Source organism: Thunnus albacares, chromosome 10 (genome assembly GCF_914725855.1).
Source record: "Thunnus albacares chromosome 10, fThuAlb1.1, whole genome shotgun sequence".
NCBI lineage: Eukaryota > Metazoa > Chordata > Actinopteri > Scombriformes > Scombridae > Thunnus > Thunnus albacares.
The window spans coordinates 15,718,878-15,744,236 of record NC_058115.1 but is presented as its reverse complement, the minus strand read 5'-3'; the positions used below and the strand labels follow the sequence as shown (position 1 = coordinate 15,744,236).

Below are 25,359 nucleotides of genomic sequence, written 5' to 3'. Positions count from 1 at the left end.
ATTCGTGCATGATGAATAATTTTATTATTATTATTGTTATTATTTTTTTATTATTAAAACTCTGCGAGGTGTGGAGGTTTATATTAATTGATATTTCCATACATGTAGTATATTAAAAAAACAAAACAAGGTCAATGTTTCCCTTTTAATTGTACTTTTAGTTTACACATTCAAGCAAACACTCCATAAATAGTAAACATGGTTTCACACACTAACAAGCAAATACATTTACTTTGTGATCAACTACATTTAGTCTAAAAAGTTAGACAACACTGATCTATATAACATTTTTAATGTCTAAAGTATGCATCAAATGCAGTCTTGTGAACATACAGTTTCTTCCCATTGCTCCATTAAGTAAGTTCACCAGCATACAAGCATGTTAAAGCAGTGTGTCTGTCACTCATTTACACGTCAATAAAAATCAAAGATGGAAGTCACGGGTGTGTGCTTTTGATCACGTTAAATTAAAGGAAAATTCTTTACTCTCAAGTGACCAGAAAATCCTCAGAGAAGCACATACCACTTCAGAAGACAAGTTTAGATACAGGGATTCAAAGTATTGGAGATACAGTCATCCAGATGTACCACATGGTTATCTGTGCTCCAAAGTAATGCAAAGTAGTGAACCATCACAAACATAAATCTAAACGTCTGTAGCCATGATGTTTCATTAATAGACACGCATGAGCATCTGCAGTACTTTTTGATAGTCTTCCAATTTTTTAACAAAAGACAGACCTGCAGTTCACATTGTGTTTCATCACAGCAGCATTAATGACACTAGGGGGCATCATTGCCCCATGAAACATCACAGTTCTCCTAAGAGAATTTCAATAAAGTAGATACCAATATACTGAAATTTAAAAAAAAAAAAAAAAAAAAACCTCCCTCAAAAACAGTGCAATCCACAATTAAATCTAATCTAAACATATCATACTATGAAATTCTAAAATATCAACATCACATTTTTGACACAACATTATCATCGCTGACTGGATTTATTACAATACTAGAATAATGATATCGACATATTTTCTCTATGATAAAGCTGAAAGGTTCAACATTTAGGTTAAATATTTCTTCTCCTTCATTGGAAACCATAGAGCTCACATGATCAATTATCAACTTTTGTAAAAATGCAACGTATGTAAGAGTCTTTGGCATTCAGTAAATCTGTTGCCCTTTCATTGCAATCCAACTGTAGAACATATCAACAAAGTAGCATTTGCAGTTCCCTTAAATGATCACCCTCATCTAAATAACCTGTTATCACAGTAGACTAAGACATTTCTCTTGATCTCTTGACAGTGATTGTGGGTAAACCAATTATACATTTATCACAACAGAGCAGACACAAGCATTAATGAACCACACATAATTAGAAATCGTGGCTCTTCTCCTTTGATGAGCGGCTCTGCTGTCTGACCCTCTCCCACAGTTAGCTCTTAACAACAGGTGGACATGAACACACTGATACTCCTTCCCTTCTTCTCCTCCTGCTCACCCCCCTCCCTCTGCCTCTTCTTTGGTTTCTGGTGATGATGACGAAGACGACAAGTGCAGCCAGCATGACGGCTGTTATTAGGAGGCAGCCTCCAAACACCAGCATGGCTTTGTTCTTGAACATCCATGCACATGCAGAGCAAGGCTGCTGGAACTCACTCAGCCTGCAGGTCTGCGTGGTGTTGTCCTCAGGGAAACCGCCATGAGTGATGATTTCTCTGTAGACAGCGAGGGAGGCTTTCGCTTTGGATTGGTGGTGGGTTGAGGTGAAGAGGCCAAACTGGGCGGCATGGTGATCTTGAAGCTTCCACACGTAGAAGCCCTGCAGGTTGATGCCATCTAAATGATGAGCTGGAGACAAAGAAAAAGTTAAGAGAAAAATAATTGTTCAGAAATTCTCTTTTTACTCACGTCCAACAATATGAATGACCTGGCTATACGATACTGCCTTTAGAAACAGCCTTTTTGCAAACATTGACACACAAACATTAAGGATACATATACATGTGTGTGTTAGGAAACAACATATTTGCATATGCAAATACAAGGGAGCTGACAGCCATAAAGGGCAAAGTATGAACACAACACTGATCAACAATTATTGCGCCACTGTTTTTCTCTGGACTCCTCTCTCTTTTTATGATCTTCATGGTTTCTCATTACATCTGGGTTTTATAGTAGGAGGCAATATGGTCATAAAACCTGTATTGCTTTTAGAGCCCACCTTTGAGGGCCTCCTGCAGATAACTCCTTAGATAGTGTTGCCTCAGTTTGTCCTCCACAAGAGCCTGGTCATCAACCCCACTGGCTGTGATGATGAGAGGCAGAGACCCTCCATATCTCTCAGTCACCCAATTCAGGATCTTCCGCAATCCCCAGGGGACAAGAGCCTGCCCCATACTGGAGGAAGGCCAGGTGGGATCAAAAAGGGTCATACAGTCATGATCAGGGAGTTGTCTCTGCTGAAAATTGGACTGCGTGTGGGGAAGTGGAGAGACCAAACGAGTGGTAAAATGGTTCAATGCTATGAAACTCAATGCACCTCTGAGCTCCTCCCTTTCAGTCTCAGTAAAATTAGGTAGAGGGTATCCAGTGAGGCCCATTACTTGAGCTCTCTCTTCTAGGTATGCCTTCATTTCTTGTGGGTAGTCCCCTTTGCTCTTCTCCTCATATCTAGGCCCCAGCAATGGGTCCAGGAAGCGACCAAGTTCAAACAGAAGGAACCTTTGTGCTGCTGCTGCATGTGACTCCAGGAAAGGGTTGGCAGGTTCGGCCCAGTCGGCATGTAGTGCAAGTGATACCATTGCTCCCTGTTGACTAGAGTACTCCCGCTCATATAGCCTCCATGCTTTTGCATGAGCCAGAAGAAGGTTATGAGCAGCCTGATGCTTCTCTTTCCCGCTGGAATAAACATCTACTAGTCTGTTTGGCTCATTGACCGTGATCCAGTATCGAACCCCGGAGCCCAGCTCCCGGTAGCATAGCGCTGCATACTCCTGAAAGGCGTCCACTGTGCTGTAGTTGAGCCAACCGCCAGAGGCTTGCAGGGGGCCAGGCAAGCCCAGATGTGGAGCTCTGTGTGTTGGGTAGTAGAGAATAACGACAGCCTCCAGGTCCAGCTTCCTGAGCTCACTCAGGACACATTGGTAGTACCTTTTAAATGTAATAACAATGTGAAACGGTAGAAGAAGGAGTTAATATGTGTATAAGAGTGCATGAGACAGAAAGACAGTGCTTATCATGTTTAAATTTACCTGAATCTTGCCATAATCTATAGTGTGAATCTGATTATGTTGTGGATTTGAACTGAATTGTACTGAATTGAAGAAAATCAAACTGAGTTGAATTTGGGAAGACTGAAATGGTGAACATTTCTACCTCAGAGCCTCAGTGTTCACATTAGAGCGGTCTCCCTGGGGTAAAATCAGAGACCAGTTTAGGGCGAAGCGGTAGTGAGATGCCCCAGTGGATGCAAACAGGCGAAGGTGACCATGGATGGCCAAATAGTCAGTGCACTGGGCTTGTCTGGTGTTGAGCTTCACCCCTGGGACTGGACGCAACGATCCATCTCCTGTCAGGTTCCAGGTGTACAAATGGGGATCAGTAAACTGTGGGGAAAAGGGGTAGAAGTGGACCTACAATAACACAAAAAGAGGAGAAATCATTTGATGTGTGCTGATGGTGTTATTCTATAACGGATTAAATAAAACCACTCTTTTGTCTTCTTAGGGCCCTGTTCTTACCTGCAAGGTGGAGTCAGAAATGCCCCAGTGAAACTCACAGGGGAAGTGACCTTGGAGCTCTCCGGAGGTTTCATCTCTTGGGAAACCATTGTTAGCAATGACATGCCTGTAGTACTGAGCAGTGGTCTTGGGGGTCCGGGTTCGGTTAGGTTGACTGAAGTCAATGTAGAAAAGGCCTCGCCTAATAGTGTAGCCATAATTCCACTCAAATCCATCAACCAATGACCAGGCAGAGTAGCCAAACACCTGCACACCATCAAACCTGATAGCTATAACAGAAAAAGTAAGAAAGTTGAACATACTTATTTACTATATTTATTTGACGATTATTATATTGTCAAAATCATATTTGTTCACTCCTTCCACTTCTCCTCTTACCTTGTAGTACCTGGTTGATAAACTTCTTCATCAGGTAAATGGCTATTGTGTCTTCCCTTCCCACACTAGCTTCAGAGTACCAGCCTCCCTCAGCCACCAGCACCCTTGGGTCCCCATACTCCAGCTTTATCCAGCCCAGGATACGCCTCAGGTCTGGGGTCACTGACTGCCCATAGCTGACCAGGTTTCGGCCCAGACGGAGGTTGTTTGGCCCGAACGACAAAGCAAAGAAGTCAGCTGTTTTCTGCACCCAGAGCTTCTCCTCAGGGGAGAATGCAGGCAAGAGGGACCCATGCTTGATTTTTAAAGAGACTGGGTAGTCCCCATTACCGAAGATTGGATTGGCGAACCAGCCAAGCACAGCCTCTGTCGACTGCTGGCAAAGCTCAACACTGGCAGCTGTATCTTGGCCTTTTTGAGGCTCAACCCAGTGGGAACCCAAAACAATGGAAACCTTACCCTTCTGAGCAGGGCGGAAGTTGGAGTTATAGGTGTGCCATGCTTTGGCATGTGCCTGGAAATCACAGCAGACACATAATTATGACGCCCTATACAAATGTCTACAACATAATCACAACAGTATAATAGGCCTTTTTTTGCAGAGGACATTTTGATATGTCAAAGTAGCAAAAGCACAGGTGTTTAGGGTCCTGATATTGTGCATGCTGGCTCACTTTCATGGCTTACTGGGACAAAGACAATAGAACAAAGCCATCATTAATGTTATTAGATACACCTGTGCTTTTCCTACCATGACAAGTCAAAATGTCTGCTGTGAAAAGAGCCTGTCATGCTTTTAAAGCATTGCAAAAGCACTCACAGACTGCAAAACCCTGCCATGTCTACACAATCTTCTAAATTGTTATTTTAATACTAAAAATGTTGAATGAATATCTGGATCCCGCTCAGCATCAAGTGTTATTAAGTGGGGAAGTTGATGAGAAACACAAACTGTCATTCACATTTCTAAGCAAGTTTTTCAGATATACTGCTTTAACAGATAAACAAACACATGAGACCAAAGACTTAACCTCCCTAGCAGAAGTAATACAGTAATCGTGTACACAATCTATTACCATTCACTCATTCTATCTGCTTGATGTTAGCTGTACACACACCATCTGTGCAAAGCTCAGATGCATAAACATAAGTGATTACTAATGAGGTATATCTCCATGACTTCCTGTCACACAGTGTTTCTCTCCAGCACAAAAGTGCTGATGTGGTGGACTTTGACCTCAGTGTCTCTTTTTAGTGTCCTGTTTACTGATCATATGCCTGTCAAAATAAAATATGATTGACTGATCTTTGAAGAGATTACATTTAAAGAATGAGTATTAAGGCTGAACCAGTTATACTGTTTTACAATAAATGGAAACTCATAGCCTTTATTGATTTAATTCGATTACAACAAAATATCAGTGCACTGGTGCAGTCTGTGTTTACTTCACTGTCTTGTGACTTTAGTTTACAGCCCACACAGATAAAGTACATTGTGATAACAGAGTATCAATAACAGACTCCCAATCACTTGACTCTGTTTAACTTACCTTGATCAGATTGTGGGCCACAATGAGCGAGCCAGCGGGTCCCCCTGTTTCACCAGGGGCATGCACACCTGTTCCATACCCCTGTGCAGCCACGAGGTATGGGTTGTGCATAGTAAGCCAGTACTTAACACGGTTCCCAAATGTACGGAAACAAAAAGCAGCATAGTCCTCAAACAATCCAACAAGCGTGTCATTTTTCCAGCCTCCATATCGCTCCTGCAGGACCTGTGGCAGGTCCCAGTGGTAGAGAGTGACAATGGGCTTGATTTTCTTTTCTAGAAGCCTCCCTATGAGACGGCTGTAGTGCTCCACAACAGCTGTATTGGGCTGACCCCTGGCATTACCATCAGGAAAGAGTCTAGGCCAGGAGAGAGAAAAGGAGTATGATCTTACACCCAAATACTCAAGTGCCTTCACATCTTCTTCCCAGTGAATGTAGCTGTCACTAGCCACATTGGCAGTCTCAGTTGTCAAATAACCAACGGAGGAGTGGGTGAAATGGTCCCAGATGGAGGCGCCCTTCCCGCCCTGGTCCCAGGATCCCTCTGTCTGAAAGGCAGACGTCCCCGAGCCCCAAAGGAATCCTGAGGGGAAGGTGTCATGAAGAAAAGACTGGTCTTGGATGATGGGTTCTGGCTTGGGCTGCTGCCAAATCTTCCTGCCCTCCCCAAGCGAGCCAGCAGCCTTGTTCCAACCACATGCCAACAACAGAAGGGAGAGTAAAAGACACTGAAGTGTAGGAAGAGGATGGTTCAGCATGCTGAAGGAGTTTACCTTGTTTCAGAAATCCACTTCAAGGGAGCAGGTGGCCTCAGATGGAGCAAATGCTCTGCGAAATATCATAACTCTTGTGAGAAACAAGAGATCCATGGTGCAGGAGGATAGAGGGGAAAGTATCACAGCCAGGAGAGAGGAACATTTGAAGCTGTGTGGTGCTGCAGTATCCATCTGATGTCCATCTGAGGTAACCTGGTCAGATTTCTCTTTCTTTCCTTCGGTGCACTGTGTTCCCACTCAGCCCCTCCCTACCACATAATGTTCACACATACAAAGGTTGACTCATATCCGCGCACTCTTGTATTATATACCTCTGAGAAGTTTTTACCTATTCCAAAAACACTTCCTCCTCCTCCTATTGTGTCACCAAAAAAAAACCTTTTAAGAGAGAGAACCAACACTTACTATGACTTAGTGATTCCTGTGAAGACACACACGCTCACACAGTGCACTAAACATGCTGTTGATTGCTGTAAAGAAGGTTCTCATGTCAATTATTAGCCTGTACTCTGATCTTACGTTCCATGACTAAGACGTAGTTCACATTTCTGTCTATCTGTTTCCAACACACACCACACAAAGATTTTCATTAAATCTTTTCCACCTGAAGTGGATGTGTTAAAAAGAAAAAGAGTTTTACATTTAAACTAATTCATTCCATTTGTCCTATATGAATTCACATGTTCAACATATATCCGGCACATTTATTGACAGGATGGACAACACAGTTTTTGCAGCATGATGCTGTTCTCTGTCATCTTATCGTCAGAAGGTGCTGAGCACGTCCGCAGTGCTCTCCCAAAATTTGATCAAACCATGAAAGGCGAGAACAATGACACCAGCTCATATGATCTTATTCAATTTAGCTCCACTTTCCTGTCACTGACTCAAGAAAACAACAGTGCTGCTAGACTAAAAACATTGCTGGGAGGTGTGTGTGTGACTGTCCATTTCTCTGAACACACGGTTGTCTTTGATTAAGCCTTCCTATCATGATAAAAAGGCCAGAGCCCATCAAAAAGCCCCTTTGTCATCCTCCTTCATTAAGGCAGTGTGTATAGCTGTCTAGAGTAAACAGCATTGTTGCCCAGGATACAGTAATTTGAGATGGGAAATGGTCATCCACCACCCAGACTGACCTCAATGTGGACACTGTGATACTACAGAAACGACAACTCCAAAACACTGAACTGCATGTCGACTGTCATTCAGGAAACTCAAAGCAACCTTACAACAGTCAGACATATTACAGACATTACATAGTTATTAGATCATAGGTTTATAAGCACTGATATGAATACATCTGTTGCCTGTTTCTTTGAGTAGATGAAACAAATTGTCCTTTTGAACAGAAGATGGACATCTTTTAAACACAGTATAAAAATAACCCTATGGTTGTTAATTTGTTCATTTAAGATTGGAAAACTTAATTTAAAATAGACTAAAATATTTTTAATGTGCCTTCATACTGGTATAAAATTATGCAACAAGTACCTAATCATAAGGCATAATCAATAGTTTCTGTTAGTAACAAGCTCTGCACAGTTCATTAAAGGGAAGTGAAAAGAGGATGTGCATACAATAAACAGTCTGACATTTGCCTTCTGTTTCCTCTCAGCATTATTTACTGTAAAATCACTGGAGTCTGCATTTGAGAAACCAAAGAAAACCACTTCCGACTCTCTTAATAATCTGGATTTTTAAAAACTTTTTCATGGATTTACAGAGCGTAGACAACTTCAGCTGCTAATGAGACTGTACAACTAAAAGCTATTAAAATATGATGGACTGCAGCCTACCAACTAACTAAATCAACAACAATATATCAAGTAAAGTGATTCAACCGGAAAACTCATCTGACACCAAGGTTAGTGCACGTTTTTTGTGTGTATGTGCTGTGTATTGGTTATATTTTGTTTTGTTTAGATATAACCTTATTTTGCACAAGTTTTATTACATTTTACATTTGTTTATGATTTTATTTAGCTTCTATAGTCTCTTTAGATTGAGATGTTACTGACATAGCAGAATGTTTAGATAACACAACATACACAGGAGGAAGCAGAGAAAAAAAGCATAAAACAAAGCTTTCTAAATATTATGGTTGAAACTACGATTTAAAAACAAATGCATTTGCTTGGTTCAATGTTTAAAATGTCTGTGACTATGGATTTAAAGGAAATATTATTCATATTTAAAGTCACTGTGTGATGTGTGGATGCATGAGCAATCCTAACCCGATTAATGTTAAGAGGCAATTTATTCTCACTGTCATGACTAAGCAGGAGACCCCACAAGTCAAATAAGAAAAAAAAACCCCAAAACAATTAAATTACATACATATAGTCTCAGTACCGCTATCAATGATAACATAGATATTGATTTCTTTACTTTTATCCAGACGGAAAATGAAGACTGTGACTGCTGCCATATGGGTGGCGGCCATGTTGGTGGGAGTTCAGCAGAGCGCTTCATCCATCAATATCATCGTAGACCGCTCATCCAGAAACCTCTCCTCTGTCCCAACGGACCTGCCGCAGACGGTTGAGTTTTTAGATCTCTCACGCAACCACATACGACAGCTTAACAAAGGAGACTTTAAAGACATCACTCTCCTGAGGTTCCTCAACATGTCATGGAATAGTTTGGAGGAGATCAATCCTGAGACATTCCTGGACACGCCACTCCTGGAGGAGCTAGACATGTCTCACAACAAGCTGAAGAACCTCTCGAGTCAGCTGTACCTGCTCCATACAGGGAACCTTCGTGGACTAAACCTGGCCCGCAACAAATTCCTCACAATGACACTGGGGAGTGAGTTTAGTTCCCTGGTCAAACTGGAGAGATTGGCACTTGGAGCAGAAAACATCAGTGTGGGTGATTTAAAAAATATTGCTAAAGTGAAACTAGATACACTGTCCCTCTTCCTGGAAGATGAACTTGTTTATGAAGAAGGCAGTCTGAAGGACGGTTATGCTCAAAAGCTGCAGATAGCCTTCATTGATAATCAAATAAACCACTATTTGGTTGCTGATGCACTGTCACTCTTTGATGAGGTGGAGTTGATGAATTTGACAGGTGGATACAAGGACCTTGCTACACAGTTGAGTGAGAGAAAAAAAATCCATACATCTCATCTTTACCTTACCAACATAGTGATCAATTGGCCAGACTTAACTCACTATGTGAACGTGGTTCTGACTACCACTATTACCCATCTGACTGCCTCTGATGTGGCTATGAAGAATTTGCCTCGTGAAGACTCTAATGTGACCGAAACATCGAAAATGAAATCCTTCACAGCCAGACGGGCTGTGGTGACGTCTTTCTTCTTTTCACAGAAGGCTGTGTACAACTTCTTTATCAACATGCCAGTGGAGAGTTTGGCAATCGTGGAGACAGCCATCATACACATGACATGCCCAAACACAACAAGTCCTATCCTCCAGCTGAACTTTTCCTATTGCGCTATGTCGGACACCATCTTCTCCAGTGCGAAAAATCCAGAAACTCTTGAATGTAAGAATCTGGGCAACTTGAGGAAACTGATTCTAGTAGCCAACAATCTCAAGAGCCTTCAGTTGCTGAGCAAACGTGTACAATACATGTCGTCTCTGCAACATCTGGACCTTAGCCTCAACTCATTGGTTTATGACGGTCGGTCAAAATGTGTATGGCCGTCAAACATCACCAATATGACTCTGTCCTCTAATGGTCTGACAGACTCTGTTTTTAAATGTCTACCAAAAGGAACAGAGAACCTGGACCTCCAAAACAACCAGGTTTCTGTGGTGCCATCATCCATCTTCAAACTGGACAAACTTTTGTCTCTGAACCTAAATGCTAATAGGCTGCGGGACCTGCCAGTATGTAATGGTTTTCCCATACTCAGTCTGCTTTTACTCAAGTCAAATTCCCTCCATGCCCCAACTGTAAGCAAGCTGGAAAGCTGCCCCAAACTGAAAGTCCTGGATGTCAGTTACAATCCCTTCACCTGCACCTGTGCTCTAAGGTATTTCAGAAGTCTAGGTATCACGTCTGAAAAGAAGAAAAGTAACACAGGAGTTGAACTGCTGAACTGGCCACATGACTATTACTGCAGCTACCCAGAGGCTGTTAGAGACGCCACCTTAAAATACGTCCTGATCCCAGAGGTCACCTGCAATGTTGGCCTACTAGCTGCCACCATTTTGTGCCCAGCAGTGTTAGTGATCATTGTAGTTATGACCTTGTGCAACCGTTGGGATGTTCCATGGTACATGAGAATGATCTGGCGGTGGACCAGACATCGTGCTAGAAGGCAAGTTCGACCTGAAGATCTGGTGGGTGTTGAGTTTCACGCTTTCGTGTCTTACAGCCAGCGTGATGCCGACTGGGTTCAAAATTCCCTCCTTCCCAACCTTCAAGGCCCTGCAGGAGGGCTACGCATCTGCCATCATGAAAAGAACTTTGTACCGGGAAAGACAATTATTGAGAACATCATCAGCTGTGTGGAGAAAAGCCGTCGATCTGTATTTGTGCTCTCTGCTCACTTTGTCAAGAGTGAGTGGTGCCATTATGAGCTGTACTTTGCCAGCCACCAACACCTCGCCCGTGGCTCAGACAGCATTGTGTTGGTACTGCTTGAACCTCTGCCTCAATACCTCATTCCATCCAAATACTACCAGCTGAAGTCCATGATGGAGAGGTACACCTACTTGGAGTGGCCTCAAGACAGGGCCAAGCACAGGCTGTTCTGGGCGAATCTCAGAGCTGCCCTACAGGCAGATCTGCCAAATGCACCAGTTGAAGAACTAGAGGAGTGACTGTGGAGGGCAGACTTAAAACGGAAGAAGTTGGAAGAGGAAGTGGAAATGGGACGGAGGGGAGAGTTAGTGAGAGGGAACATCCTAGGAGTAAAAACATTTAAGTGCTCTGGAGAGACTGAGCAAAAAAGTAGTGTGTACATATTCTAGTCTTCTTTCTTTAACACATGAGCTAAAGCATCTCATTTTTAATCTTGTACTATGAGCTGAAGAGTAACCAATTGTTCTTGTAAGCTTGTGAGATATAATTCATATAATCATATGTAAACTTCTTGAAACTTTTCGGGGAACATTTAATGGAAACATTTATATAAACTAACAATTTAATCAAGTTTGTAACAAAACAATAAACTTTACATCAAGAATATCAAAAATGCACTTGATTCTTTTGTCAGTATTGACTCCCACAAAATAGCACAATATGAAGAAACCACTTGAAGTGTTGTTACTTTAACTACTCACAACTTTTTGCCTGTAAAGAAAAAAAACTACACATGTAGTATAAACAAAATGTCATCAGCGCTGTGTATTTACTGTAGAGAACCAGTATCCTTTCCAACTCTCTAGAGAGAGAGATCCACTTTTTAAGGCAAGAAGAATATACAATCTTGTTCTTTTCTTAATAGTTCAATGATGAATGGTAAAGACAAGAAATCTATAAACAATGTGTCCTGCGTTGAGAGAGAGCTGCGGGGATCAAAAAGTCAGTCCAGCTGCATTAAAACTGTGCCTCAAATCTCAACTATGAAAAAGATTCAAAGGTCACAGGCCAGGTGTCAAGGAAGAGACTGGATGATGATGATTTTCTCGTTGATGCAGAAACGGTGCAGCACATTGAGCAGGTTCTCTCCACAACGTGACACCTGCCTCTCCATGGCCAGACGGAAATCCTCCTTCACTCCTTTGGTGATTCCTCGAGTCACTGTGTGGTGTCTGCAAGAGTAAAAAAGTAAAAAAACAAACACACGTCAGAAAAACTCTGAAATATACTGTGAGCTGATTTGTCACAAATATAAAACAGCCAACATGTTTTAGAGATTGAGACCTATGTGATAGACACTGACCTAAAGTCTGTTACTTTCCCATCACACACATAAACCACTCAAGCTTAAACAACAAAGGTTTCATCATCATCATAAATCAAAACCACATGAAACATATCCACAAATGAAATGAGATCAAGTGTTATGGAAAGGCAAAAAACTAAATTGACTGTACAACAAGACCAACATGATCTCTAAATAACAATAACAACAATAACAACAACAACAACAGTGATGACCACAGAAAGACGAGCAATGGCTCAAATAAACAAATGCCGACAGGAAATCAAAGAACGACTAACTCTTGATGTAAAATGACCGGCCCAAACAAAAACTTGGGGGATGACAAGCCTTGAAGTTGGGAATGAAGGAAGGGTGACTGGTGTGGGGGGGAGGGATGGGGAGTGTGGGAGGAGGGGCCTGGGGTACCTGTCCATCGTCTGCACCCCTTGTAGCAGTAGGGTATTTAACTCCACCCCCAGGGCGGGACTAGGGTTCCTGAGGGACAGTAACATTCAACAACTCTGTCAGTGAGGGTGCATTCAAGTGTCTTAACCTCTACAACAATGAATGAAGGAGTTTGATAGAAAGCTTTATTTCAACCATAAACCCCTTCTCTTCCTAATGCCCGCTCCTATAACAGCATTTTCAGTTCAGAGTACGACTTTACCCACGGGCCATGTCTACTTAGATCATCAACCAGTGGCACTGTTTTCTTTGAAACACACCAACAGAACGGGAGTGTGAAGAGTCACAATGTCAACTGCAAAGTCTCTGAATGCGAGGTGCTTACTTGATCAGCATTCCCTGATTGGGCAGCAGCTCCAGTTGGATCCTCCCCCCTTCTGGCGTACGTAGGTATGCAAACTCCTCCAGCATGTCAATGTCTGATAAAAGATTTGAGCTTATGGAAACTAACATCCAAGATAAGAGAACACAGTTAACATATTTGCTATATCATTCTGGCTGTTGTGATTGTGTGACTTGTTACGAAAAGTGCAATATAAAGATTTATTTGTGGGTTTGGGAGGATACTGGTGACATAGTTGAAGAAATTCTCATACTGGAAACTGCCTTGCTGACAGATCTTGTCCACAGCCTTTAGAAACAGCATCTCGCCCTGTGGCCAGTCGTACTGCAGGAGCACGACCACATGACCGAGCGACAGGTCATCTCGATTGTCTGTGAATGCACGGAGCTGATTGGCACAAATGAGGAAATGAGAAAGAAGGTTAGATGTTTTATGTTTCATTATTTACCAAACAAAACTGGCAACTATAAGGCTTGCCTTACCATAGTTTAACTATAAATATAAATAATCTGCCCCAAACCTAAATTTCAATCATTTAACTAGTAAAAGTACCTTGAAACAAGCCAACATCAGCTGGAGACAGAAAGGTAAGACAGCTTTGCTGGTGCAGGGAAGCAATCTCAGGTCATTACCTAGTTAAGACAACAAAAGAGGCACTGCATAATGTTCTGATGCAATTACAGTTACATATTTCACATAACAAATTGTGTCATTCATATGATTCATTCATATGATTTCTGTATGAAGGGGGAACAGTAGTTTCAACAATGTCTGTTATCTCTCATTAACATGTAAACTGCAGAAAAGAGAAATTGTGGTTTCCTAATAGTAATGTTCTTGAGTTACTGGTCACAAGAACAATATGTCCGCATACAGACACACACCGATGCAACATGTGGGTGAGAAATATGAAGTCATTTTGAGCTCAATACAAAAAGGTATATTAGATGTCAATCTTAGCATAACAAGTTAAAAGCTGTTCATAGAATCAGTGTGTGTGAACGTTGTTTAGTTAAAAGCAGCGAGTGCTTACCTTTCCTCGTTTTGGTCTTGACTCTGCCCTGATCTTCTTGGGTCTTTGTTGGTTCGTGGTTTGGGGGTACCAGCCCACTGACGACGTCAAGAAGCTTCTCACAGGCCATCTGATGAACACATAGACCACAGTACAGTACAAACATAGCATGGCAATTGCAAAAAAAGTTTTTTACCCTTAAGCCCATTACATGTACATGTTTTATGATAAGTTATGGGAGGCTTATTTTATAAATTTTGTTGATCCACTTCTCTGCACATTATTAAGAGGCCACATACACATTACTACATCTGGGAAAGTTTAAAGATAATGTAGGTATCTGTCAAACACTTCTACTAAATAATGACATGTATGTTAAAAACCTCAGACAAACAAGTGATAAATAAAGAAGCTTTGAAGCAAAATAATTAAACATCAGTTAGTCGGAATTAAGCAAAGTCATTCATATACTACACCAAACCACTGAAATGTAATCTGTGACCTTTGAACCCATAGCAGCAGTTGTATGACTCTAGAAATTATCTTGACTATAATGCCACCTTCAGGCCAGTTAGTGTGAGAAAGTCTTTACTGGGGAATCCTGAGCATTATGTTTTTGTTTGATGGAGCTAAGGTGAAACCAAATCAACCTGTCGCACATATAACGTGTTTGTGTGAGTGTATACACATATATATATATACCCTGTATTCTCCCAGTGCGTAGTGGCAGGAGGCCTGCTGTATGAGGGCCCTGTGGTGCTCCAGACTGGTCTGACCTGAGGGGCTCTGCTGTCCAGGCTGAGGCTGCTGCACAGTAGCCATCTGGTGCAGACTAGAGAGGGCCTTACGGTACTGTCCCTAGAAAATACATACATACAAACACACATTCATTAGGCAAATAATCTCCTCTTAGAAAAAGAGATATTTCATGTTTTTTTAATTAATTCTCGCCTTTAGTTGCTCTATTCTTTGTTTATGTATTTATTACTGTGTCCTGTTCTGTGCTGCGGCTCCAATTACTTGATTTCCCCACAGTAATCGATAAAGTTTCATTTAACCCAGTATAATGATAAAATACTCTGATTCTTAAGTTAACACAATAAAATATAAGCAAGTACCAGTAATTACAGAGCACAGATAAAAAGGTAATATGTGTCTTGTCACAAACAGAAAACAAAAACTGTTTCTTGCCTGGTATATGATCATGTCACTGAGGAAAATTCTGAACCATAGCCAGCTGTCCGTCTTCCATGAAGCACAGATCTTCTTGAACTCTGTTTAAGTACAAAGTTACAAAAACATTCAAATGATCAATGATATTTTCATTATCCCTCCTAAAAAAGACATTTAACATTCAGAAGAGCACATCTCCATCTGTTGTAGTTGGCACTTTATGATATTACAATGGAGTAACTGGACTCTGTCTGGGTGGGTTAAACAAAAACACAGATGAACAGGAGAGGTCCTTACCAGTTTCCAGGCTGTCGTGGGAGTGGAGGAGATCCCAGCTCTCCCTGGCTGTGCGGAAGCTCTCCAGAGTCTCTGACCAGCTGGGCATCTCAGTCTTGTTCACTATGATGTGTCGACCGCGGCCCTTCCCCAGCCCTTCCTCATCATCTGAGCTCTATAATAAGATACACACAGATGCACTGTAACCAAGAGGCAAATGCAACAGACCCACACGACAGTCACATTAGTTTAGAGTTTAAAGAACACATATAGAGCATTGTTGCATGTTGAAAGTGATCTATCAAACTTTTCTTTCTCACAGAAAATATGTAGAAACATTTAAGTGATCTCTGATCTGTCCTCACCATAGTCTTCTCTCTCCCATCTGCCAGTTTGCGTTTCTTATGTGCATGTTTCACTGCTCCTCTCTCCACCTCCACATCATTATACACCGAGCTCAAATCTTCTACAAGGATCCACGGCCCCGAACTCAACGCATTCACACCTGCCAAACATAAACGCATCCTTCAATCTCACTGAAAAGTCAAATGAACAAATTGGGAACAATGTGTGCATGCACAGATAGAGACTGACCCTGGAACAGCGCGGGCTGTACAGCCGAGACATAGAGGAAGGCGCTGCGGAAGAGGACAAGTGCAGCACAGATGACCACCTGACTGCAGCAGCGGGACCTGGTGTCTCCCTCTAGTCCTGGTAGGTACCGGCACAGCTCCTTCACTCTCTGCAGCATGTCCACGTAACTCCTGGACAATAAAAAGGTACACACACACAAATACAATACCCCTTATAAAAACCTTTATACTCACCTTCAAATGGCTAATGCTGCACATATATGGTGTATAGAACATCTCTAAGTGTTGCAAACCATGAAAGTAATCATGCTCTTCCCTCTGCTTCTCTCTCTTACAGATTGCTTAACACATGATGGAATTATCATTTTAATGTAATGCATTTATGTAACACCAAAACTGTTCAATGTTATTGTTTCTTTGGAAATTTTTAAGATTTAACATTAAAATTTTATGTTAATTATTGACTGTATGTTATCTAATGTACAAAACTTTCCCCTGAAATATCTCTACACATATTTTACTGTATATTTATCTCTTATTATGGTCTACTGTGGCTCCTGTGAAATGATGGGCTGCTCGCAGGTGTATAAATGAGAGTAAACTAAATATTACATAACACTTCTCTAAAATAGTTTAAACAAAAACTGAACATTATTACCCCATTTACACCTGGCTTTAACATGTGATCTGTATCCAAATATCCTATCTGGGAAAGCATTTTAATACGTTGTGATTGGAATACAATCACCACAATGCAGGCAGAATTAAGGTAATGAGAACATTTATCACAATAGCCTGACAGATTCTGGATTTTTGAGGCTCATACTGATATTAATATTGCTGAGTTTAAAAATTCTGATAACAAAATATTGACTGAAATTTTTAAAACATAAACAAGGAATCTTGAATCAGATCCCTTAGATTAACTGAGACCAAGATATGTGATGAGTTTTTTTTTACAGTTTAAAACAATAAAAATCAACAGATACACTACCTCTGTCCTTTGTCTCCCTGCCACTCACAGCGTGCTCCAACCACAGCGAGGATGTCCAACAGCCTCTCCCAAGGTTCAGCTACCACTGATGACTTTTCCGACAGGCCATCAATCACATAACGCTGAGAGCCACGAGACACACTGGGAGACTTCAGAGAGCCACTTTCTTGAGAGCCTAAGGCAAAGAACAAGAGGAACAGAAAAATTACAGAGACACAAGATTAAGTATGATCACAATGACTTAACATTAAGAGGGAAAAAGCAAGAACATCATCACAGAGCAGCTTTACCCTGTATCTGCACATCAGGCGAGGGTCCACGGGTAACATAGCCGATGTAAAATTCAGCAGCTTTCAGCATGTACTTCTGCATCAGGCTGGCAGGCAGGCGCATATCCATGTTGTTTATGACCAGAGGAAGGACATCACACACTGCAATAGTACGAAACATCAGTGTGAAGGAAACTGCATAAAAAAAAGTGCACAAGTGTTTTTTGGAACACAATGAAAAGCTTTAATGCAAGTGGTTCACTGACCAAAAAGTTTTCTGAAGCAGTTGACAGGAGTCTCCACATTCTCTGATGCCTCTGCCTCCAACAATGTCTCACCTAGATTGACCTAAACATACACCAGAATGACACCAGTGACTGTTTCAATGCTATTCACCTTCCCTTCAATGTGAAAACACAAGCATTACTATGTTATTATTTTTACTATTATTGTTGTCATCATGTACCCCATGTTGGACCACAGACTCTGGAAAGCGCTTCAGTAGTAGCAGCAGCATCTCTGCCTTCTCCAAAGTGTTGAAACACTGCTCTGTGGCTTTCAGCAGCATCTCACACTGTACACGACCTGGCAGAGTCTCAAAAAGCCCTGGCAGAGACAAATGCATACACCCATAGAAAACAAATCATTCTTTAAACGTCCAAAACAAACACTGTCCCCCTTTGACCACTCATAGAGACCCACACATTACTCCCATTAAGAATGCTGTAACATAACAATGCATGCATAGTTTGTACACGAAGAAGAATCAATCTGTGCACTTCTCTCACCTCGTAGGAACTGTGCATGTTTGTCCTGAGAGTCACTGCGCAGGGCAGCAGTGATGACACTGATCTCACGCCACACAATGGGCTGATCTGGAAAGTTTATAAACCTAAAGGATGGACAAAGCAACTGTTCAGCTCAGCACTGCATAGCAAAAAAAATAGCAGTAACATAGAGATAGTTGACTGTAACTCACATGTCATACAGCAGTCTCCCTGCAGAAGCTGTCCTTTCTGCGTTGCGTTCAATGATGTACATTTCATACTGGGAAACCATGTCAACCAAATGTTAACAATGGACTTATAACAGGTGATCCACAAAACCCAAACAAGTGATCATGCTTGAAAGGCGCATTTAGAAACATTCATAGTAAAAGTATACTCTATTATCAATAACTGAGCAGCTGAGGTAAATGCTTTTTACCTGTATGTTGAAGTCTGCAGGGTAAAGGGTTCTGGCAGTTATGAGCCAGGCTTTGGCCGCACAGGGGTCATCTGGGACCAGCTCCCGGGCTCTTTTCACCAGAAACTCGCAGTCTTTTTGCGCTGACATTTTACATGAATCAAGCTTTCAGTGGAAGGTGTACAAAGTGACCCCACACGCAGCTCAAGCTGTGGTTTAATGCATACGGTTGTCTCGGTGGATGAATGTGGAAGAATACCGCTAGCAACATATAGCTAGTTAGCGTTGGCTATGTCACATTCAATCAGTTGACATCTTAGCAAGAATTGTACACGACTGTGCTCTATTATTCAATTGTTTTATATACATACAAAGCCATACATATCAGGAAAAAAGCAAACCAGTTTAAAGTCTTTTGAAATCACCAGTCAAAGCTAAACCTTTTATTATTTACCGACACACATCCACTAGCCAAAAACACGTTAATGACGTCACATTGAGGTCGCAAAATTTTAACGCTACTCGACTGCTTTACGACCAACAGTGCAACCAACGACCGACACAGCCCGAATACCAAAGCAGCTCCAAAACAATGTTATTTATATGTATTTATATATTTTTTCTCAATATATCATGCTCTTTGAGAAAGATAGTGATCGTTTATCTACAAGAACTATCCACCACGTACATCGAACAATACAATTAGCGTAAAAGCCGCTATCCGAAGCTAGCTTAAGCCCCATCCATCTACTGTCAGATCTACATCAGTGCGCAGGCGCTGAAGATGCATTGGAGCGGTCACCTGCCGCTGCTGCTGGTGGGGCTGTAGACACGACCTACAGCAGCGGCCCAAGTACCCTGCAAAAACAGATCGCACTCTACCTGTCCGGGGGCAGCGCAGCGACACGGCAAGTAAAGACACATTTATGAGCCCGTCGGTGGCTCTTTGGCCGCTTGACATTCAGTATCTGTCAGCCAGTCATCAATCAGCGGGTGTCCGTTTTGACTCTTCATGTGCTAACCACCTAGCATGCTAGGCAAGACAAGTGTTTTGCTGTAGCTTGCAGACGTTGTGTGTGACCCTGTTCTCGTGTCAACGCTTCATCACATTACGTTAAACATAAATCTTATTCATTGTTATTAATACAACCGACGAGGCCTGGTCACTTGCACAGCTGAGCTAAGTTGGCTAACGTAAACCAACCTAGCATGTGAGTGTCTGCCTATTGAGCTAAACATGCTAGCTCGTCGGTGATTTGTTTATTTTAAGCTTGCTATACATGCCGTATTAGCTCTGTCCTTACTGTGATGGAGCCCTTAACTTCGATTATTAGTATTATTATTATGCCTAAAGTGACTGACAGCATGACACGACATGCTGGCGAGCTCCAAGGAAGCAGTATGTGTAGAGGGCGTGTTCGCCAAACATAGTTATTTGCGTGAGACATTAAAGATTCCCTCCAAACATGTTTTTAGATATATAAAATACTCTACTTTGATGTTTTCAAAATAGTGTCTGATATGATCTTCAGAGAAACTTTCTACTTTCAGCAGATGAATGTGAAAACACCTTTCTCGTGTCAAACTCTGCACATACATCATTCTGCACAGTGAAGCTCAAACATCTAACTGAAGGAAAAAGAGGAAAATCTCGATATATTGTTATAGTAAAACCTTTTTCCATTCCTTCCCATTTTTTTCCAGATTTAACCTCACACATAATGCTTCTTGCATTCAAACATGACTAAGCAAAATGAAAGTACAGAACCATCAGCAGTCAAGAGTACTTCAATACCTCAAAGTATAATAACAATTATCTCAATGCTAAAATTGTGCAGGTGTTTTAGTATTATATCATGACAATGCATTTTATAATAGAAAACCTACAGCTGTCATGGAAATCTAATGTGGTGAAGTGAAATGCTCTCTGAAATATCTTGGAGATCAATATTGAAATAAAATCACCTCTCAGCAGTACATGAACAAATATTCTGTGCTTTAAACATGTGCACTGAGTTGAAATGTGCACTCTCACACATGTAAGAGCCCACCTGGATTGCAATACTGGCCTGAAAATGTGTGTAAGGATTTGTAGAGTGATATTTTGGTTGAAGCACTGTGACCTCCAATGACCTTACACTTTTGCCACCACCATCTCCTCTTTGGTCTATATTTAGACAACTCATAGACAACTTGCTTATACATATATATGTATATATATATATATATATGAAGGTATTTACACTTATTTTTTGCTAGGATCTTATTTTCATTTGAGTACATTTGTTATTGCTAAAAACTCAATTAAACACTTATGTCCAATACAACGTGTATGTTATATAAACAGGCCTTGAGTCTTCTGCCTGTCGTTATTGCACTCTCCTCCCCCATACCCAAGCTGACACTTATCAATCCGTTATGTTGCATAATAACTCTTATCAGTGGCCAGTCGGCCACCATCAGCCTGTTGGAACGAGTTGAAAGCAGGTGGCCGAGGTTCAACCACAGTTCAACCATTTTCAGGCAACATGACTAATGAATTGGATATTATGTAGAATATTTTCACAAATAGATCATATTGGCAGAAAGGAAAAAATGGATTGCAATACATTAATGTTTTGTAGACTGCAGTTTATATAGGTCTGCAACTGATAATTATTTTCATTATCAATTAATCTGCCAATTATTTTCTTGATGAATCGATTAGTTATTTGTCTGTACAATGTCAGAAAATAGTGAAATTCTTTAGGTACATCTTTATTTTGTCCAAACAACAGTCCAAAACCCAAAGTTTACTATCATGTATGACAAAGAAATGAGAAGCTAAAAGAAGCAAATTTTTGGCATTTTTTCTTTTAAAAAATGACTTAAACAATTATTTGATTATCAAAATAATCACCTAATAATTTTCTGTTGATTAACTAATTGATTAATCGACTAATCGCTGCAGCTCTAGATTTGTGTATATGTGATATTTTGACCGTTTGCTATATTTAGTTGAATGTGGTTTGGTTTCATTATTTGCTTTTTATATGTTGTGTGTCAATTTTTTAGCAAAGTTAAAGTTCAAAATTTAGTAATTTTATATTAATGTTATTGCCTTCTTTCATAAAAGTTTATATAAAAGTACATAACTTTGCCAGAACCTATTAATAACCAAATTTTAGGAATGTTTGTCAATTTGTTTTATGCAAAAAAAAAAAATAATAATGTAGAAAAATATTGGTATTTTATGTTGATTGATCTGCCATTGAATCCTGTTTTTTTTCAGACAAAAGTGTGTGTGTACAATGTCTGCATTTTGATTGGAGGTGGGGACTCGTATGTCATCATCTGTCTCACTCCCCCCATGTTCTCTGTCTTTCTGTACTGTCATACTAATTAAGGCCATAAAATCCCATAAAATGAATTAAAAAGATAATGAAGATGAATCAGTTGGGTATATCTGAAAATGTTTTCTCTCTCTCACAGGACACATCTTTTGGGAGAGTGGTGCTGATGTGATGCCGGTGGAACAAGCAGTGGTGCACTGAGCCTCCCATGGCTGTTAGCACCATGGGCACTGAGTCAGGCCGGACAACTCAGCCACAGGCCGCCCTGACAAAAGGAGGTCACTCCCTGCTGCCTGCTGGGTCTCTGAGCGCCAGGTTGGGTTCTGAAGGGAAGCATTATGTCTGCGGTTCCATTGCAGCTTTTACCAATATCGTGGTGACCTTCCCCATCCAGAAGGTGCTCTTTCGCCAGCAGCTGCACGGTGTGTTGGCCAGGGAGGCGGTGCGGCAGCTCCAGAGGGATGGGCTGAGGAATCTTTACAGGGGCTTACTGCCCCCGCTGCTCCAGAAGAGCACCACAGTGGCCATCATGTTTGGCCTGTATGAGGACTTCTCTAGAGTCTTACTGGAGCGGGCCGACGGCTGCGGTATGCCGGAGCTGGTCACACGCAGCTTTGCTGCAGCATTAGCAGGAACTGCGGAGGCCTTCCTGACACCATTTGAGCGCGTGCAGACTCTCCTACAAGACCATCGGCACCACGGGCGCTTCAACAACACAGCCCACATCTTCCGGACACTTCTGACTGAGTATGGTGTCAGAGAGTGCTACCGTGGCTTAGTGCCCATACTCCTCCGTAATGGCCCTAGCAATGTGCTCTTCTTCGGGCTCCGCGGGCCCATTAAAGAGCAGCTCCCAGAGGCCACTAGCCAGGCAGGTCACTTGGTTAATGATTTTGTGTGCGGAGGTGTGTTGGGCGCTGCCCTTGGCATCATGTTCTATCCATTAAATGTGGTAAAGTCTCGGGCTCAGTCTCAGGTGGGTGGAGCCTTCCAGCCTTGCAGGGAGGTGCTGCTAACAGTGTGGAGAGAAAGAGGTGGCAGCCTGGCTATGCTCTTCCGAGGAGCTCATCTCAACTACCACCGCTCACTCCTCTCTTGGGGGATCATCAATGCTACCTACGAGCTGCTGCTGAAGCTCATATGAGAGGGAGAATGGAGGTGATAAAATCTAGAGTGGAAGAGAAAGTATTTAAAGGGAAAAACCTGTATGGAGTGAAAGAGCCAGTTTTTGAGAGGAGAAGAAAATCGTAATGTAACGCTGATGCACTTGCTGTCTAGCACTGTTTGCAGGATGTTTCCAGAGAGACAGCAGTGAAGATGCACTTATGACAGGGGCCAACAGTCTGTGTGAGATAAAAACCACCTGCCATTGTGACTATTTGCAGTTGTCAAAGTATTAAAACAGGACACACACTTCAGCCTATACAAAACTTGTGCCAGGGTCCAATTGAAATGCCCTCGTTTGCTCTGTGTACAAAACTTTAGGGAGCAAACTGAACTCCAGCATTTTTTTTCTTTTTTTTTCAGTTTCAAGCAAAGGTTACTGGAGTGGATTAACTGTTTTGTAGGAGAAGCTGTGTTATATGTGCTGTGTGCTGTGGTGCTTTTGTAGACAATATCCATCTGTTTGTTTGACCATGAGCACTTGCTCTATGAAGCTGTTTTCTGCCACTTAACTGAAACACTGTTGTGCATTTGCCTATTGAAATATCCAAAAACTATTGTCAAGAAAAGTGGATTAAACTGAATGTTGGTCATTTTATTTCTCTTTTATTTTCCATCTTCACCCGTTCAGCCTACATTAATGAGATCAAATGGCTAATACTCAAGCAGTTGTTGAAGTGAGTATCAGTGCTGTACAGGCTACTTTATACAACTTCTCTTTTCACACATCTATGCCAATCAAAACAAATACTGAAATGTTCTGTCAAACACGGTTTGTCTTGATTTATTTTCTGAAGTGCTACTGGCAGAGTGTATGTGTTGTTGAGTTTTGACAAGTGCCCATTGATGTGTATGTCAGTAAAACATTCAGCTACACCCAGATCTTGTCTGTTTTTATGATTTATTGGGAGTGAGATAAATATTTAATCTAGCCCTTTACTGTAACAAATAACCCCACAGAAAAGGTTTGCACTAGTGACTATTTTTAACTCATTGTAGCAGCTTCAAAAATAGACATATAATATCAATTTGACTATGCACTATTGCTGCATTTGTTCATTTTTCAACTGCTGTTCATTTATTGACTATAAAACAAAGTGCTCCTCAATGTTTGTTTCCTTTTGTTGTTTTTTTTTAAAACCTAAATGCCACTTGTACGATAAATGTATTTCTGCTCACTCTTATGTCTCCTCTCACGCTTGCTCTCCTCTCTGTCTGTAACATCTGTTGACATAATGGGCTCAGATTTCAAGCTCGAGTAGATGCAGCCAGTCACCGTGCAGCAGCTCTTGCTGGGTTCGACAGCCCGAAGAGGAAAGGCATGCTGCCTGGACACACATAGAGACACTGAGCAGTAACAGTGCTGGGAGAAGACAGGGGCAGAGGGTAATGTTCAGTGGTACAAAAAGCTCAAGCTGCCACGTAAATGGATCAGTTGGCCTATTTCTTCAATTCTTTTCATTTTGACTGTTCATAGTGTATTCTGAGATCTTTCCAGGGTGTCCTCTTTGAAAGTATGACTTTGTATTCTGTAAGGATTTGAAAGCGGGGCGCCTTCGCTGATTTTGAGTGATGTTGTTTATAATTACCACGTTCCCTGGAGCACAAGTCACCAAATCAGTACAAAATGTCAAATTATTGCAACCAAATGAGATGTTGAAAAGCAATCCATTAAAAATGTTGCCAGTGACTGTGTTATGTGGGTGTTAATGCAGAAAAAAAATTTTAACCGCCACATTTTCTCAGAGAGGAATGAATTCTCACAAAAAAATGGCTGATGATGTTTCAGTAAAGAGTATGATGAAAGTGAATGGCTTCCTCTTCCCTGTGAGTCATACTTTACAATAACTCACCTACCTAACCTGTTCTTACCCAAATAATGTGTGTACTGTAATCCATTTTTTGTAGTCAAACACACAAACAGCATTCCCACTACAGTGATGTATTGTAGTCAAAATGAACATAACATTGGGATCATAATGAAAGATGGAGTAAACGCATATTGTAATTTGACACCTCTATTTGCTGTTTATTTCTGTGATTTGATCACAGTAATGACTCACAGTAGGACTGTGCTGTCAGAACATGTTTTTTTTACATGTGCAACAGTGCAGAGTGCGACTTTCTAGATTACTGTGTCAAGAAGTCAGGCTGCAGATAATGATCAGATTAAGGGCAATCTGACATGGGGACTTTGGATCAGGGAGGGTTGAGCTGCTGTAGTTACAAAGCCTCTCAGCTGTACTGT

The 25,359-nt window shown here is 41.4% G+C and overlaps 4 protein-coding genes across 6 annotated transcripts; 2 read left to right on the top strand and 2 right to left on the bottom strand.

The window, feature by feature from the left end:
* Positions 1 to 131: 131 nt before the first annotated feature.
* klb (klotho beta) lies at positions 132 to 6,884 on the bottom strand. Its single transcript, XM_044362889.1, has 6 exons — positions 5,678 to 6,884; positions 4,128 to 4,641; positions 3,750 to 4,018; positions 3,385 to 3,641; positions 2,231 to 3,159; positions 132 to 1,857 (listed from the first exon to the last, which is right to left on the bottom strand). The coding sequence occupies exons 1-6, from the start codon at positions 6,434 to 6,436 to the stop codon at positions 1,442 to 1,444; spliced, it is 3,144 nt and encodes a 1,047-aa protein (XP_044218824.1). The 5' UTR covers positions 6,437 to 6,884; the 3' UTR covers positions 132 to 1,441.
* Positions 6,885 to 7,811: 927 nt separating this feature from the next.
* On the top strand, positions 7,812 to 11,624 carry tlr1 (toll-like receptor 1). The gene is made up of 2 exons (XM_044363134.1): positions 7,812 to 8,321; positions 8,856 to 11,624. The coding sequence occupies exon 2, from the start codon at positions 8,863 to 8,865 to the stop codon at positions 11,257 to 11,259; it is 2,397 nt and encodes a 798-aa protein (XP_044219069.1). The 5' UTR covers positions 7,812 to 8,321; positions 8,856 to 8,862; the 3' UTR covers positions 11,260 to 11,624.
* On the bottom strand, positions 11,548 to 19,104 carry ints10 (integrator complex subunit 10). 2 transcript variants are annotated; one of them, XM_044363136.1, is made up of 18 exons: positions 18,637 to 19,104; positions 18,410 to 18,477; positions 18,219 to 18,322; positions 17,897 to 18,036; positions 17,697 to 17,778; positions 17,452 to 17,592; positions 17,162 to 17,336; positions 16,169 to 16,338; positions 15,940 to 16,079; positions 15,596 to 15,749; positions 15,317 to 15,399; positions 14,828 to 14,983; positions 14,147 to 14,255; positions 13,666 to 13,745; positions 13,338 to 13,500; positions 13,096 to 13,189; positions 12,732 to 12,800; positions 11,548 to 12,192 (listed from the first exon to the last, which is right to left on the bottom strand). In XM_044363136.1, exons 1-18 carry the CDS (start codon positions 18,763 to 18,765, stop codon positions 12,036 to 12,038), a joined length of 2,214 nt encoding a protein of 737 aa, XP_044219071.1. In that variant the 5' UTR covers positions 18,766 to 19,104; the 3' UTR covers positions 11,548 to 12,035. The 2 variants fall into 2 exon arrangements, with proteins under 2 accessions (XP_044219071.1, XP_044219072.1); XM_044363137.1 differs by lacking the exon at positions 12,732 to 12,800.
* A 305-nt stretch (positions 19,105 to 19,409) lies between these two features.
* Positions 19,410 to 24,801, top strand: slc25a51b (solute carrier family 25 member 51b). 2 transcript variants are annotated; one of them, XM_044363138.1, is made up of 2 exons: positions 19,410 to 19,523; positions 22,087 to 24,801. In XM_044363138.1, the coding sequence occupies exon 2, from the start codon at positions 22,156 to 22,158 to the stop codon at positions 23,089 to 23,091; it is 936 nt and encodes a 311-aa protein (XP_044219073.1). In that variant the 5' UTR covers positions 19,410 to 19,523; positions 22,087 to 22,155; the 3' UTR covers positions 23,092 to 24,801. The 2 variants fall into 2 exon arrangements, with proteins under 2 accessions (XP_044219073.1, XP_044219074.1); XM_044363139.1 differs by having other exon boundaries at positions 19,412 to 19,527.
* The last annotated feature ends 558 nt before the right edge of the window (positions 24,802 to 25,359 follow it).

Coding starts and splice junctions, on each gene's coding strand:
- slc25a51b (XM_044363138.1), top strand. CDS start 22,156: ATGGCTGTTAGCACCATGGGCACTGAGTCAGGCCGGACAACTCAGCCA.
- ints10 (XM_044363136.1), bottom strand. CDS start 18,765: ATGTCAGCGCAAAAAGACTGCGAGTTTCTGGTGAAAAGAGCCCGGGAG. Junction 18,478..18,636: donor CTGCAGACTTCAACATACAG/GTAAAAAGCATT, acceptor ATGGTTTCCCAG/TATGAAATGTACATCATTGA. Junction 12,801..13,095: donor AATCAGGGAATGCTGATCAA/GTAAGCACCTCG, acceptor ACTGTCCCTCAG/GAACCCTAGTCCCGCCCTGG.
- tlr1 (XM_044363134.1), top strand. CDS start 8,863: ATGAAGACTGTGACTGCTGCCATATGGGTGGCGGCCATGTTGGTGGGA.
- klb (XM_044362889.1), bottom strand. CDS start 6,436: ATGCTGAACCATCCTCTTCCTACACTTCAGTGTCTTTTACTCTCCCTT. Junction 4,642..5,677: donor TGGCCCACAATCTGATCAAG/GTAAGTTAAACA, acceptor TGTGATTTCCAG/GCACATGCCAAAGCATGGCA. Junction 1,858..2,230: donor TCTGCAGGAGGCCCTCAAAG/GTGGGCTCTAAA, acceptor CTTTGTCTCCAG/CTCATCATTTAGATGGCATC.